The sequence below is a fragment of the Myripristis murdjan genome, chromosome 10 (assembly GCF_902150065.1).
Source record: "Myripristis murdjan chromosome 10, fMyrMur1.1, whole genome shotgun sequence".
In the NCBI taxonomy this organism is placed as follows: Eukaryota; Metazoa; Chordata; class Actinopteri; order Holocentriformes; family Holocentridae; genus Myripristis; species Myripristis murdjan.
Window position 1 is genome coordinate 8001757 of NC_043989.1, and position 16758 is coordinate 8018514.

At 39.3% G+C, this 16758-nt stretch overlaps 1 protein-coding gene across 1 annotated transcript; it reads right to left on the reverse strand.

Moving 5' to 3' along the window:
- Positions 1–225: 225 nt before the first annotated feature.
- etfdh (electron transfer flavoprotein dehydrogenase) lies at positions 226–15816 on the reverse strand. The gene is made up of 13 exons (XM_030061795.1): positions 15537–15816; positions 14208–14366; positions 12825–13054; positions 11820–11901; positions 10755–10873; positions 9132–9209; positions 8682–8828; positions 7506–7646; positions 6442–6585; positions 5448–5616; positions 3754–3936; positions 2932–3153; positions 226–671 (listed from the first exon to the last, which is right to left on the reverse strand). Exons 1-13 carry the CDS (start codon positions 15565–15567, stop codon positions 508–510), a joined length of 1869 nt encoding a protein of 622 aa, XP_029917655.1. The 5' UTR covers positions 15568–15816; the 3' UTR covers positions 226–507.
- Between the last annotated feature and the right edge of the window lie 942 nt (positions 15817–16758).

The following is a 16758-nucleotide window of genomic DNA, read 5'->3' on the forward strand; positions in this document are numbered from 1 at the left end:
TCAAAACAAACACAAACAAAAGCCACTTTCATCTGAAATGCCTCTTTATATTGTCCACCTTGAGCAAGTAACAGCTGTGACGCCAAACCTGGACTAACTGCAACAGTTTTCTCATTTAAATTTCAAGGTCTTGGTTATTTGTGTGTAATGGGAGTTCAATAAGCCCTTGGGATATTTTAAAATTTAATATCAAGTTGTATGATTCCAAAACAAAAACAGACTTCCGTGAGAAATTGCAGACTTTTTTTTATTATTATTCCTGAACAGCTTATGTTCTGTTTTTTTTTTTTTTTTTTTTTTTTGTACATTTTGCCCAACAACCACTACATGGTGATTTTCAGTTTCATACTTAGGCACATTTACCATTAGCTGTCAGCTAACCCTTAAATGGATAATATTTTACAGTCAACTTACAGCTAACACTGGGGCCTCATGATATGAACCCACCCACCCCTACAAATTAAAAAACAGAGCTCCTCCAATCCCAACCCCACTCCCACTGGATGTTTACATTCCGTTGTAGGCCGGTCCCCCGCTGCCCTCTGGCACGACCCAGTTGATGTTTTGGCTCGGATCCTTGATATCGCAGGTCTTACAGTGGACACAGTTCTGTGCATTGATCTGCAGTCGCATCCCCTCCCCTGTCTCCAAGGGAACGTACTCGTACACACCTGAAGGGTTGGGAGTGACAAGCAGGTGAATTAATTGGGAAACAAGTCATACACAGTCATGTACACCTGATGGTTGGGGTTCATTTAATATTAATACAAGGCTTTCACTTCTGGGTTCAAATTAGGGTTGAACGGTATGCAAAAATCATACTACAATTTCTTAGACAATGTGACTGCAATATGATTTATGATTTTAGTTAGAATAACAGTTTCTCAGAGAAAATGAAAATTATGATGCAGAAATCATTAAAAATTTGTCTTTTTAAAGATTTACACTCAACAAATATCCTTTCTGATGTTTGGAGGATTTGATTTGGAGGCCAAACTTTCTAGCACCCAATATTTGATGGTATTTCGTCAAACATTTTACTTGTATCAAAAAGCTGTAGCTCCTGCAATTTGGATATTGAACTTGGCCGTTAAGGAATTTCAATAATATTTCAATTGTTCAGTCCTAGTTGGAGTCCAATTACTGTGACTTGTCATCAGAAACATGATGAGCAGATTATTAGGCAATTTATTACGTTTATGTTCTGTTGTAAATTGGAAAGTGAAGGACGTGAAGGGTTCCTCTTGTCACGAAAGCCTCAACGAACTGCTTTTTGCCACCAAGAGCAATCAAATACTCGTAGAGGAACTGTTCATCCATGCCAGCCAATTATCAAAACAGTTAATACCCTTTGCTAAGAGAAATTTACATCGTCGTTTCAGCTAGAATCACTGTGCTTGAGGCGTGCTTAACACAATTTCCCCAACTTTGCCTTGGTTAGCCTCTGCAGGGAACACAGATAATTGTCTAGCTTCGTTCTCCAACTCAGCTGACGTTTCTAATGTAGTGGCTGATGAAGATTCATTAAATTTCAGAGATTGTAGAGAATTCAGAGGCAGCCACTGGCCTAGAGACAAAGAAGTTTGGCTTTTGATTGATTGAAGTGTAGAAATGAAATAATCACAGCCAACTCTGTGCCTGGCCACCTGGCTTGGTGGCCAGGCACAGAGAACGCTACACCTTATTTATTAAAAACGACACATTTGGATCAAAGTTGTATGAAAAACAGAATCCTTAACCAGCATTAATCAAAGTTTTTAGGTAGAAAGTTCTATGTGTATTTATCTTGATATCCTAAGTAAACAAATATGAAGACAGATCTGACTGGAGGGTATTTTTTTTTTTTTTTCGAATAGTTTATCTGATAGTTTTAGAATACATTGTAACACAATGAATGCATTTTTATATGCTCATGTTAACCCATAACTTCACAGATTTATTTATACTGTGGTCCTTGACTGTGGAACAAACATATGCACATAAAGACGAAGAACACACATAATTACAGATAAATTATATCAGGGGTCAATCCTGCATCAGGTCACCAAAACAAAAGAAATAAATAAATAAATGCACATCTAACTGTTCTTCACCTTATTGGGAGCCAATCACCCAGGCTTGCTCTGGTTCTGTGGCTGTCGGCTTTGCCTACTCTAGGGAAATAGTTGGTGAGGTAGTCCGTAGCCCTGTCATCAACTATCCTGTGTACCACTGAAAGTCTGGGCTGTGTCTGGGCAGCCAACTGAGCTCCTGAAGTTGACTCGTCCCCATATGCTCCCGAGGATTCATGCCCATTACCACCCTAACCAGTTTATTCTGGGATACCTGCAGCTTTTTCTTTAGGGTTGGCATAGCCTGAGGCAATCTTCGTCAAGTAGATCAGCTTTTCTGGACAAGAATTTGACTCTGGCACTTACACAACCATTTCCTCTCCTCCTAGATGGTCGCCCAGCATACAGACAGGCCAGGTATTTTACTGCTGGTTTTGTCTGATGACCTTTAAACCTAGCTCCACCTTGAGCTCTGGTGCTTTCCTCAGCCTGGGTTTGGATCTGAACAGGGAGTCAACATGAATTGCCTGTGTTGATCTCATTTCCACTCTTGAAGCTTTCAATCAACAAAAGTTGAACTTCATTCTGTCTGGGCGGGTGGCTGCCTTTGGATACTGCCTTTGAAAGGGTTACAGTGTAGAGAAACTGTCAGTTATGCTTGAAAAGCCTTGCTTAAAACAAGCTAATGTCCTCAACTGCCTCACATTCACTCAATTATTTCTCCATGTATTCTTAACTACTAACACAATCAGAGGTAAATACTGGCACAGAGCACAGACAAGTTATGTAACACTGGCAGTTGTTGGTGTTTGGGAGTTGCATCGGCGGTGTGCAAAGGTCTCAAGGGATGGTGTGCAAGACTTAATCCCTGTGCTGTTACCTGCAGGGCAGAAGCGCTGTTCAGGACCGTCGTATATGGCCAAGTTCCTGGCCACTGGGACACTGTCGTCTTTCAGGGTCAAGTGGGCGGGCTGGTCTCCCTCATGGTTGGTGCCACTCAGGGCCACAGAGGAGAGCAGGTCAAAGCTTATCTTGCCATCAGGTTTGGGGTACTCGATCGGTGTACAGTCCTTAGCCGGTTTCAGCTGGGCTGAATCGAGGCCTGAGACAAACCCAGCATGACGAGTTACAAAATCTTTATTTGCTCTCCTGAGATAAGAGGAGCTCATATTTGCAAAGAGAAAAAAAGGCTTTCTGTGGTGGTTAAGCTGCACACCTGCAGTAGCACACAAAATCTAAACTGCTGCCTCCTGTTACTGTCCTCCCTGCTCTCTATGCTCATGGACACTACTGTCTTACTCCTGTCACTCCACTTCAGTAGAAGGAAATAGTAAATAAGGTTGTAATACATGTATGTACAATTTTTATTATAAATTTTGCAATCAAAGACTAAACATTAAGTAACAGCTAAGTGTACAAAACCCTTCTGCGCTCCTTTACATTCTGCATCCCCATCTCTATTTTTTCCTTTGTAACCAAGCACTTTTCTAAAATATGAACTCAACAGCAACACATGAACACATGTTGTCAGGGCACTGTGGCTATGACCTTTACACTGCTCACAACTGATGTAACATTATCTGACTAACTGATGCTTCTTTGGCTAGATCACATTAATACCTAAAATAGAAATGTTTCAGTCCAAATAAAAGAGTAAGACCTGCCAGTCAGCTGTTAAACGTCTCTGCTCTAGGACACTTACCGCAGTGTTTGAGCGTCCAAGGCTCTTTCCCTCTGAGGACCCAGTAGAAGATTCCCGTGTAGACCATGCCACCATACAGACCAAAGTAGTTGTGGAAGGATGGCCTGATGTTCCTCACTGCATGCAGCTCTTTCCAGATCCACGATTTCTTCAGGTTCTCAGCATATTCAGGTACATGAAGTCCTGAAAGATTCATGTTTAGTACAACCAGTGAAGTGTGTTCTTTTTCTTTTCTGTTTTACTATTACATTTGATAATCTACTTCACTCAGCCGGGGTGCAAAACATCATTCATTTTGCTATTTGGAGAGAATCTGAATCTACATTGGTAATGTCTTAGGCTCATCGGTCCAGCCTAGCCTCAGAAACCTAGGTGTCATCCTTGACTCTGCAATGTCGCTAGAGCAGCACTCCAGACAACTAATTAGAAACTGCTTTTTCCACTTGAGGAACATTGCAAAATTACGTGATATGGTGTCTAAAGCCGAACTTGAAATGGTCATTCATGCTTTTATCTCTTCTCGTCTGGACTATTGTAATAGCCTTTTTACCTGTTTAAATAAGAAAGAGCTTGATCGTCTCCAGACGGTACAGAATGCAGCTGCACGGCTTTTAACTCACACTCACAAAAGGGCACATATCACTCCTGTTTTAGCCTCTCTACACTGGTTACCAGTCCATTTTAGAATAAATTTTAAAATCCTGGTCCTTACTTTTAGAGCTCTTCATGGCCAAGCACCCCCCTACATCTCTGATCTGATCACACCTCATGTACCTGCCCGTACTATGAGGTCGTCAGATCAGAGATTGCTAGTGGTCCCTCACACCCACTATAAGACCAGAGGTGACCGGTCTTTTCAGGCAGTGGCACCTAAACTGTGGAATGCCTTGCCACACTCCCTACGGTGTTCCGATTCTGTGGACACTTTTAAGAAACACCTGAAAACATTTTTATTTATGCAGGCTTTTAACTAGTGTGTTTTATGTTTTATGTTTTACATATTTGTTGTTTTATTGTTGTATTTTATTCACACTGATATGTACTGTGTTTTTATTATTGTGTTTTTTGTTGTATTTTTATTCTATTTTATCTTTACTTTATTTTATTTTATTTTATTGTAAAGCACTTTGTGATTTTTATCTGTGAAAGGTGCTCTATAAATAAACATTACTTACTTACTTACTTACTGAGTGTTTGAGATGACCTTGATGAAATGTAATATTTTATATTAGTCTTTGTCATGTTTTAGTAAGAGGCACTTCAAATAACTTTAGTGATCCATTTTAGCCAATTTAGTAAAATGATAGGACACTGTTCTAAAAATACTGCTCTACTGAATGAATTTCTAAAGCTGAAACTTGCCAACTACTTGCAAAAGAAAATCAATACGTCTAGTTTGCAACAAAACACGGATGCCAGTGACTATTTTTCAACCAAAAATTTGTTGGCAAAATTAACAATCGCCGAAAATCAAATGTATGAAGTTTTCGTTCCTCTTTTAATCAACACAAAAAATCTGCAATCAACTGATCAGTTATTGCTCTCATTATGCTACATAAGTATTAATTTGAATGGGTCCAATATGGTTTCTGAATTTTGGCAAGTAGGCCTTACTGAGATACAGTCTTACCTGAATCAGTGAAATACACTAGAATATTATCAATATTGTCACTTTTATTAACGCTCTTGATTACCTGTGGTCTCTGAGTTCAGGTTCTCATCTGTGATTTTAGCGAAGGCGGACTCAGCAGCCAGCATGCCGCTCTTCATGGCCGTGTGGGTGCCTTTGATCTTTGGGACGTTCATGAAACCTGGACTACAACCAATCAGCATCCCTCCGGGGAAAGTCAGCTTTGGGATAGACTGGAGAAGAGGGGAGGGCTTTTGATCAGTTTACCTTGTGCTCTACTGTCCCCAGACCAGATCTCCTGGCCAGGTTTAAGAATTCAATCTGTGCTCGATACGATGTCTGTTGATCAAATATGAGCTGGTATCGCTGTACTTTTTTTTTTTTTTTTTTTTTTTTTTTTAAATCACGATACCTGAAATTACAAACAGGTGTACACCAATCCAAAAGACACTGTCAGATCACAATTTCTCCTTTTCAATTTTTTTTCAAAAACATACAAGATTGTTGAGACCATATAAACTGTAGTTTTAGACATTTCTACAACAACAACATGCATGACAGATTAAGGATTGGTTAAATAGTCTTGCACTAAAATAAACACTTACATAAACTTGTTTTTGCTCTCTTGCTCTAGCAGTTTTGTTGACATGTTTACGTCTAATGAAGCTTCATAATATTGCTAATGGGGTGGATACAATTTGTCTGACAGAGAAATTAGGCAGTTTAATTGAGTCAGACACTACAGTTTTCCCTTTATTACCAATAAATGGTCGCCATCTGTGAATATTACATCCTGTGGTGCAGGTTTTACTCATTATTTGTTCATGTCTTTGATCATATTTATTCACAATGGAAAGTTTTATGTATAGCACACTTTTATTTTGTAATGCACCTTGCAACACTAATGCACTTTGCAACAGTAGGAGTAGTAGTTCTAGTAGTATTACTGGCCTATTAATAATTGAATGTGTTTATCTTTTTTGTTTTCCAGCACTTGAGAAGTGCTATACAAATATTCTCAAACTGAATAATGCATCCTGAATGTGACATACACATACCTGGATTCCTCCCTCATTCAGGGCCCTGGCTCCATATGCAATCCTGTTGCCACCCTCGAGTGTGGGAGCTACAAAGGGATGGTGTTTCCACCGCTGGAACTCTCTGAAGGGGCTTAGGTAGGGGTTAGTGTAGTCCAAGCCAACCTAGGGATGGAAAATGTCAGCCTCTTTAATCAAAATCCCCTCGAAACACCAATTAAATTTAAATTAATTAGGCTTGGTGCACAGATACACACCAAGGATAAAACACCCTGAGGATCTTTCATTCTTGATAATTTGTTGCTCACTTGAGTGATCTCAATATTTGATCATTTAAAATTTAACTGAAAGCCTTACACACAGCACTTAAGGTATGCACGTTAAAATCGATGCTGCCATCTGGGTTACCCTAATTGTAGTGGCTGTTATTTTTTATTTCCCTCCTGAGTGTGAGAGGGCTGCGTGGGTTTATGGGAAGAAACAAAATGGAAAACTTCTTTTTGTTTCGGTATTGTAATCTAACTGACGTGTAAAATTCCTCCTCCTCCAAAAAAAGAAAACATCAAGTGTGCAGACAGTTTATTCTGTTCATTCACTGTTCATTCTGTTCAGCCAGCCGGCGTGACTAATATACTTCCAGCAAGGAAAAACTGGCACTGAAAGAACAAAATTTCATGCTCAAATTGATTTAAAATATCATTAGTTGCTGAACACAAGCAGTGTTTCCCAGAGCCATCCTCAGGTTTTTCTGATTTCATCCCATGTGGGTATTTTGTGCAACTGCTCCTTTCTTCACTGTGAGGAGCTGCACTACAGATCTGAATTAAAATATGAAAACAAACCCTAACCATTGCTTACGCATATTTTGTTTTGTTTTTTTTTCAATCCATTGTAGCCACACCTCATTCATTGTACTCACAGAGTAGCACAAAATGAATTCCAGCAACATCCATAAAATGCAGAATCTCCCCAGGCTGCATTAAAACATCAGAAGCTCAGAGTGACCCTGAGGAAATGCATCATGATGCCCAGCGGTCATATTTGTTTACATCAGCAGCCAATAGCCTGAATGTGCGCCAACTCACCACAAAGCCCAGGGCCACCAGTGGCTCTCCTTCATTCAGGTGATAAAGGAAGGAGCCACCATATGTGTTCCTGTTGAGCGGCCAGCCCACTGAGTGCTCCACTCTGCCCGGCCTCCACTTCTTCTCATCAATCGTCCACACCTAAAAAACAGAGACAGTGAGATGGTTAATAATCAAAGAGAGAGAAGCAAAAGAGAGAGAGAAAGAGGGAGAAGAGTAAGAGCAAGAGAGAGAATTCTTATTTTAATGAAAATCTAATAAAAAAAAAAAAAAAAAAAAAAAAAAAAAAAACCAGAAAAATTAACATTAACACAAGCACAATGCAAACTACTTTCATCAGGTATATTTAGTTTCAAACAAAATAGAAACAGTGCACAGAAAACATTAAGTAGTCCCCCCAGAAACTCTAATGGATTTCCAGCCTGGCTCTTGACCCTAGTCAAGTCAAAAAAAAAAAAAAAAAAAAAAAGTTAACTTCAAAAATGGAAGGTCTTGTCTTGTTAGTTCCACCTCTGAAGACCCAACAGCAAGCCCTTAGGGATCTTAGTGAGTGTGCTGGGAGTTGCAGATAAAGTTTATTTTTACATTAAGACCTAATAAATTCAAATTTAAGTCCATTTTATGACTTTCATAATTTTGACAACCTATCATTATACACAGAGGGTCTGATCCAAACCAAAGGCACTGAGAAATGCACTGCTCCTGGCAGTGTGATCTCATTTGTTAAAATGCAATCAGGATGAATCAAAAAACCTATCACCTCAAGGAAAGGTTGCAATCTAAGTCCAATCACATGCTTGCTTGCTTCCTTTCCAGAAAATACTACACCTCGCCAAACTTAGCTATAGCAATTAGCTCGGTTTCGCTTGGCACACAAGTTCCAACCTCCTAACTGCACTAATGATCAGCATCACACGTCTCAGTGTGCATGCGCATGGGAGCAACTTAGACCAGGTACTGTATCTAATATTGATGTTTTCTGAGCTGTTAGAGCTTAAAATTTAACGACAGTCTAATCAAAAAAAAAAAAAAAAAAGTTGTTCCCCCAAAATTTAGTTTCCTGACCCAGAACTGACTCTTCTCACTGCCAACAAATGACCAATCAACAACATCAAGGGGAAATCAAATTCAGGTCACATTCTGGTTAGCTGGATGAAGGTGGGCCAAGTTGGCTACCTCTTTTAGGCCGATGGCGTAGGTCTGGGGTTCACAGTTCTCCCTGAGGTTGAATTGCTTGTAAAGCTGCTTTGCCAAGTGGCCGTGACAGCCCTCTCCAAACATTGTCACTTTAGCATGGAGCTCCATTCCCCTCTCAAAGACATCCTGAAATATAGGAAGAACGGGGTAAGCGGCAAAATGGAATCAGCTGAATATATTAGTATACAATGTAATATAATAACAATCCAGTTAGATCATTAAAATAGCACTAATGGAAATTCGATGAAATTCAAAGAACTGGAACATGTGCTTGTGCTTTTCTCAGTTTAATCAACTCTTTAGATCCTTGAATGCTATATGCATATAAAATACAGTCCTGTATAAAATTAACTCTATTTTTAATTTCCATGCAGCGAGCAATTAAGAAAATTGTTGGCTCAGTATTTTTCACTCAGTTTCTGAGAATACCTTCGGCGAACCATCCTTGGCGATGCCTACGTCATTAGTTGCGATTCCTTTTACGCTTCCATCTTCATGAAACAAAACCTTAACAAAGGAAACAGATAAGGGGTAAATCGGAAGCTGAGACAGGATTATCAACATAATTACAATTACTGAACAAGTGCATCCTTGCAAAGTGTGATGTTAACTCAACTGAGACATGGCCCACTTTAATTAACGCATAAAAAACTGTTAACATAATTTTATCTACTCTCCCAGCTTGGGGAAACATGGAACACGAATATAGTAACATCTCAGCTGACATGGAAACACTGACCTTGTTCATCATGCTACAATTCCTACAATAAACACTTAACATTTTCCAATTAGCTCTGTTATCCATAGTTGCGTACAATAGATGTATCAGTTGAGCAATTACAATCAACTGATCCTAAAGAGCGCAGCGGTCACAGTCAGCACCCAGAAATACAAAGCATATTGTTTGTGGGAAGCGTGGTAAATGTGTGGCGGTCACATCACATTTGTTTTAGTCTGTGGCTTCAATCAGGAAACTGAACTCCAAGAATACCAAACGAGGTCCTTTAGGGTATATGTTTATTTATAGTCACAGACTGACAAGACAAACGAACATGACTTCCTTTATGAATGATGCAGGCACCTCTTGGACCAAACAGTAACAACATGCATCAACTCACGCATCATCAAGTTTCTTCAAAACCAGACCAGTGCTGCAGCAGCTGAAGCCTTTCGCTTCTGGAATTCTGATGCTAATCTTTTCATTACAGCAACTGCATCGGTGGAATTTCTTAAACACCAGAATAAGTGCCAAAATGTTTCACACCTCCATGTTTACTGAGTTATTGAGTTTTTTTTTCATTTACTTATTAGTCCTGACAGATCTGTTGGGCTGTTTTGAATATGAATAAACTATAAACTCAATTTAAAAAAGACTGACCTTAAATCACACCGGCAATCATTTCAACCACCAGGCTTCTCCAACCTTTTCTTTGTTTTTGTAATTCTCTGATTGAGCATCATAAAACAGCATAGTGTACACTGCTTTGTCTGTGTTGCTGCTGTTTTTCCCAAAACAAACAGCTGGTGACACATCTGTCCTTCCATAAAACATTCAACTGGACTGAACTTCGAGTCTTTAAGTCTAACAGAGAAGGATGCATCATCAGCCCTGACTGCACAATGAACAGCACACACTGAAAATGAATGAAAATGAAAGATCAAGGATAGGCATAATGATCAGATGTTGAGAGGTGAAATATCAAAGAGAAATCATGTTTGTTTTTTTGTTTTTTTTGTTTTTTTTGTTTTCTTTAAGAAAACTTTCTATTCACTATATATATTGACATTATTTGCACTTTAAATCAGAACACCTACTACTAAAATAACTGTTTTCATCTTTAAAAAAAAAAAAAAAAAAAAATTAAATGCTAAAACATGTTGCAAAAAACTGCATCATCCCTCAAAGTTTTGTCAAAATGAGACCATAATGAGAGATATGCTCGATACAAGAGAAAACATACATATGTGATTATATTTGATGATATAAAGTTCATATTTGACTTGCCAAAAGGAAAAAAGGGCAGCATGAGAAGACTTCAAAGGCAGACTTACCTCAGCTGCAGCATAGCCAGGGTACAGCTCTACTCCCAGCTCCTCAGCCTGCTCACCCAGCCAACGCACAAAGTTCCCCAGCCTCACTATGTAGTTTCCGTGGTTATTCATGGGCAAACCTGCAGGCACCAAGGAAAAGTCATATGTCAGGTCAGTGCTTGTGCATTTCCAGTGGCTCCTCTGACTGCGAACTGGAATAATGAGGTGACCAAGTGGTGCCTTCAACTGGAAAACCCTCGTTCACACATTTCAGCAAAGCTCTGCACTGCTGAAGTGTCCTTGACCAAGACAAGCAAAAAGAGAATTTCCCTATTAAGATCAATGATATGGTACGGCCTTCAGGTATCATGATGACTTATTCGTTACTATTATGCCAAGTGTAAACTATTACAAACTTCTGAGAAGATTTTTAATATGTACAAAAACTCTTACCTGAAACGAAAAAAAAAAAGTCATATGTGGTCTACTTTATTATATATCACTTCTCTATTACAAAGAATATCTGAATTCATCTGTTGTCTGGACATGGTTGTTTTGATCTAGTAATCAATCAATCAATAAATAACAGCAGGATGTCTAAATGTAAATACATTCAACAGAATTCTGCAGTCTTCTCACAGTCTTCCCTGCTATAGTGTATTTATTCAGGCCGACCGAATAAACTACCATTCTGTACAGCTCTTGACCCTGCACTGAGATATTTTATGGTATGGTAATACTAGGGTATGCTCACACACACTGGCGCCTGAGTAGGAAAGACAGGAAAAAGTCCCAACTTGTTTGTTTACATCAGGCCTTGTTTACAGACAAGCCCAAAACATTAAGCTGTTGAGTTTCCTTGGTGTGCATGCAGCTCATCAGAGCCAACTGTCAGTTACTGTATATTCCCATACACCTTGTTTGGAGTATGTTTTCCCCTTAACGATAATTATCAAGTTATCTTAAGTATTAACGGTAATAGACGCAGAATTTATAAACACCTGGCCAGAGCAAAAGTGCAGCTCACAAATTAAAGAAACAATTATACCAGTTTTACTTCCACTAAAGAAACCAGTCTCTTCTTACCTGGCAACATTGGGACAGGAATTCTGTATTTTTCTGTTAAAATGCTGAACACGTCTTCGGTTACAGGAGTGTGCAGAGGTGCCTGGGGTAAGAGCACAATGTGTATTGTTATTCTGCAGTGGCAGAGTTTGACTTTATGAGGCTCTGCCTATACACTTAGATTAACATTCACATCCACATGTAGCTAGCTAGGGTGCTTGTCTGAAAACCTGTGAGATTTTTTAATGCCAACACCCTGCACCCTGTACCCCGCAGATATGAATGGATGAACTGTACTGTAACTGTGTCTGAATGAATGTGAAACAGGGCACTGCTGAAAAAAAAGAAAAAGAAAAAAAAAAACTTGAGAGCATGTTTGTTACAAAAGGGTTGTAGTCAGTACATCCCTTGACACATGATTTGTCTTATTATGCCTGCGACCAACTGACTGACTGACAGCGTTGGTAACTGACACCTACCAAAGGAGGGTGATTTTGTGCAACTGCTGGTAAATCTATTCAGTCTGCCAGTCACTTTGTTAAATTAACCAAGTCTGTCCAAAGTGAAAAAATAATCACTAGTTACTACACTAAAGGTTGAAGCCAGAGTGACACTTTTTTTAATGCCTTCCTTTTCATGTATGACATGCCTTTTTGTTCTTCTGTGAGTGCTCCCAGGGTACAATACCAAGCAAAGAAGTTTTAAAACAAATCACTCTGATTTAAAATTTTGTCAGAGAAAAAAAAAAAAAAAAACATATTAAACTGGGCTAGCTCACTGCCCTGTACATTAATTTGGCTTGTTTACCCTGATTAGACTAGATAAGTCTGTCGAACAGGAAGCACAATGTGGCCAAAGAAAATAAATCAAATTTCAATTAGAAGTGGCAACACAACAAGCAACACAAGATACATCACTGTCTGGTTTCTGAACCATCTAGCCAGACCATGTATGGTACTTAGTTTATAACACCAACGTTAAGAAATGATTGCTAGCTTCCCATCCTGCTGACTGAGAGACACTTACCCCTCTTTCCTTCCAATCAGGAAATAGCTCAATGAGGGCACTGGGCTCTAGGCAGGCTCCTGAGAGTGTGTGAGCTCCGATCTGAGAGGCTTTCTCCACCAGACACACTCGCAGCTCCTTCTCCTGTTCATTAGCCAGCTGCTTCAGACGGATGGCTGCTGAAAGACCGGCAGGACCACCACCAACTATGACCACATCCGCCTCATCAGCAAACCTCTCCATCTCAACCCCTGGGAGGAAACCAAAAAATAGCATATATTCAAAAACAAATACTTGACAAACAATAGATATGAATTCTGTGTCCTAAATTAATTAGGCTCTACATTAAGAGGAGATATACAGCTTAGCTTAGTGAGCCAAGCCTGGTTCCAGTCCTATTCCTTGAGGAACTACCCAAAATAACAACTGATAAAGGGCATTTTAATTGGTTAGTAGTATTTACTATTAATTAGTATTTACTGCATAGGAAATTCTCTTTTCTCTCATGGCCCTCTACAAGGATGTTCAAGCACAGGCTCAGCTAGAGATCAATGCTCCTGAAACAAGTAAGGATTCAGTAACTTGTTAAAAAAAAAACACCAACATGCTAATTGACAGGAGGGCCGGAAGCAAGGTCCTCTAGTTGACGGTAGTCTCCAAGCTCCTTATTCAATACCTCACTTTGCAGCCAAGTGTTTAAGTATGGACTGTGGGTAATGCAAAACACTTTAGATACAAGCGTTATAGGTTTGAAAGTTTTTTATTTAATTAACTGGCCAAAAATCCCATTCATTCATTTTATTTATTTATTTAGCCCAGACATCACTGATGGGCAAGGACTCTAACCCAGTCTTCATTTGAGATTGAAAGTCTCCCTTCCATGTCTTTTCCCTCCAAGTTCACACTGATTTAAGCAGCACAGTCTATACAGTGCAAACCCATAGGCATGTGGTGTGCTATTACCGAAGAGCAGTTATTCAGCTGCATGAAACTTAGGGGGGAGGGGACTTGCTGGCACAGAAGTGATTTAAAACAACCCCAAAAAATCAACAACTGCAGAATGTCCATTTGGCACAGTGAGGCTGTTTATAGTGGGGCTGTAAAAACGAACACAAGAGGATCTTGGATTTTGACACACCCTGTACATCATTACTGAAAACCTGTAAGACAGAGGTTGTATAATACCCTGTAAAAGATTGTCTACAGACCTGTGGCAATAAAGGTATGAACTCAAGAAGCAGTCAAGGCATACAGATACACAGAGGAGCCACAAATGAAAATAAATAGGAAAGGAGTTGCTGTTCACCACATTTTAATAGGCTGTAAACAAAATCTAAACATCTGACAAAAGTATGCAATGATCTATGTTGCTTAAGTTGCCGACTTGTTGATGCACTGTCTTACCTTCCCATCGTGGGTCTTTATCCCGAGGGTGGATGGTGTAGTGTGTTGTGATTCGGGGTGTTGTGACCGAAGAGCAAGTCCGTCTGTGTACAACCGTGTACAGCTGAGGGGCAGCATGGTCTGCCGGGACTGTTTTCAATGCCCTGATACACCTGTGGGCTGAAGAGAGACCAGACGTCAGTTAGGACCCGTTACACTGACAAGCAAGCGTTTGCATCCTGCAAAGTGCGCTCTCGTTCGTTACAGCTAAGTTAACAAAAGGTTAGTATAGCTGACTAAAACTACATGTGGAAAAGATTTTATTTAACTGAAATAACAACTAGACTTTATAAAAAACAAAAAGTAAAACTGAAATGGATGTGTACTTACAAAACCAAATAAAATAAGTCAAACTTACAGATGTTTTAGTCTTTATCAGTTGGGTCAAATTCATTGACACACGCATGTGGAGGCATTAGTGCTGATGTTTATTGAGTTTGTGAGGCAACTGTATTCACAAACTGTTGTGTGAACTTACTAAAACTAATGCTGAAACTAATTAAAAGTAAAACATTTTTAAAAAAGAACTGAAACAAGCAAGCCCATTCTGCTGAAACTAACCTGAATTATAAACAAAAATTTAACATAATAACATTTTGAATAATACAAAATTATAATATCTTTGGCTTAAACACACTGATGTAATACATGATGCAGACACAAAAGAAAGAAAATTTGAGCAGGTGAAATAAAACAAGACCAATAAGCTCATGAAAACACCTGGGCTCAAACACATGTGAGAAACAGAGTTAGTCAAAACTGTTATGTAACGTTATACTTGGGAAAAAGTCAAGCAAATGTCACAGACAGTGAGTGGGGCTGCAGCTGTAGCAGCGTGTCAGCTAGCTGCTAAACCTCAACGATGAAGACACAAACCTTTTATAACAACAAAACGCACCATGGCGGCTGTTTTAAAGGTGCAAACTGACACCTAACGTCACTTGAAAATGTTTAAGAAAAAAGCAGAGATGTCACACATAACCCGAGACACAAGGACACCTCTTGAGTGACCTATATTTCGCTTCAACTTTAACCTACATTTTAGCTTGATGCTAACACAAATGGGGTTTACTGTTGACTATGCTAACGTCTGGCTAGCATGCTAAAGCCGACCAAAGCGAAGCTAAAACAGGGTGGCACATTCTTTAGCAGCTGGCTTTTGTTAACAAAACAGCTAATATGCAAGCGGTGTAGTCAGACCTGACAACAATATTAACAGCTGACAAGTATGACCAGCGAAGCAGCCGGTTGAATGTTAGCTAGTTAGCGCGCTGGCGTTTGTTAACTTACCTTGAATTGAGTATCTGCTCGCTGGAAACATTGTGCGAGTCCCTCGGCTAGTGCAAGTTTACCAGCAAACAGCAGATTTTAATTTGTGTTTTCTTAACTCTCAAACCAAGTGACGTTAGGAGGCCGGCACCTCGTCTCTTGTGCACAGCTTGTGTAACCAGTGCCCGTTTGGTCAACAAATGTTGAGCCGAAATACCTTACAAAATACGTCTCATAACATCAACGCCGACGGGCCTCAAGAGTTGCGCTGCGGCGGCGGGGCGCTGATGTACACGGTGCTGTACCTGCGCAAGAGCAGATTTGTAGATCGTCTCTGCAGCGAGAGGACTCACATGCTCCAAAGCTGCAATAAACCCGATTATCTTTTCTGCAAAACAAATAAGTTAGGCATTATTTTTTCCCCCTCAATGTGTAATTCATTGCATGTGTATAGTGGAGTGTTATGGTTATCATACTGGAGGTCATGAGTTATCCGTCATAATATAAAGTCATATCATAAAGTTAAGTCCACAATTCATTATTGTGCCAATAAACCCCAGTTACATATTTGTATTGCACTGGTGCACTGGTGTCTTGTAAAGGGATAGTTCACATTTCTGGACATGAAGATGAACGAAATCCTCCTTGGCAGTGCAGTACACGAAATGGGATTTTTTTTCCCTTCTTCTTCTTCTTCTTCTTTTTTTTTTTTTTTTTTTTTTTTTTTTTTGGTTTTGTTTTGTTTTTATTTAAGGTGTCCCCTGGACCAAGTTCTGGCCTCCTTAAGTATTCAAATAAGTACTTCTGGCTAGTTTGCTGGGGTCACAAAAATTTAAAAAGGCTTTTCTCCTCAAAATAATGTGCATTCTAACTGGTAATAAATTTCCATCACCAAACCAACGGTGGGAAAATCATTTTGGACTACACTACCAGCACGCATGTCATACAACTTCATGTCTAAAAATGCAAACTATCCCTTTATGTAAAACAAACAATTTATAGATTTTTCCTCAATGTGTAACTGATTGATTGATTTATACTGTACTGTAAGCCAAGGCTTAAATATTTTGTGCAAAACAATCACAACTTGCTCCCGCACTCACATTAAAGCGCTGCTTTACCACCCATTTCAACATGTACATTCTCCTGGAATGTGCATGTTGATCAAGCTTAAATATTTTGGCCATCATTAGCAGCTCCATAATGAAAAATAAAATTAGGATATTAAAAAAAAATGCATATA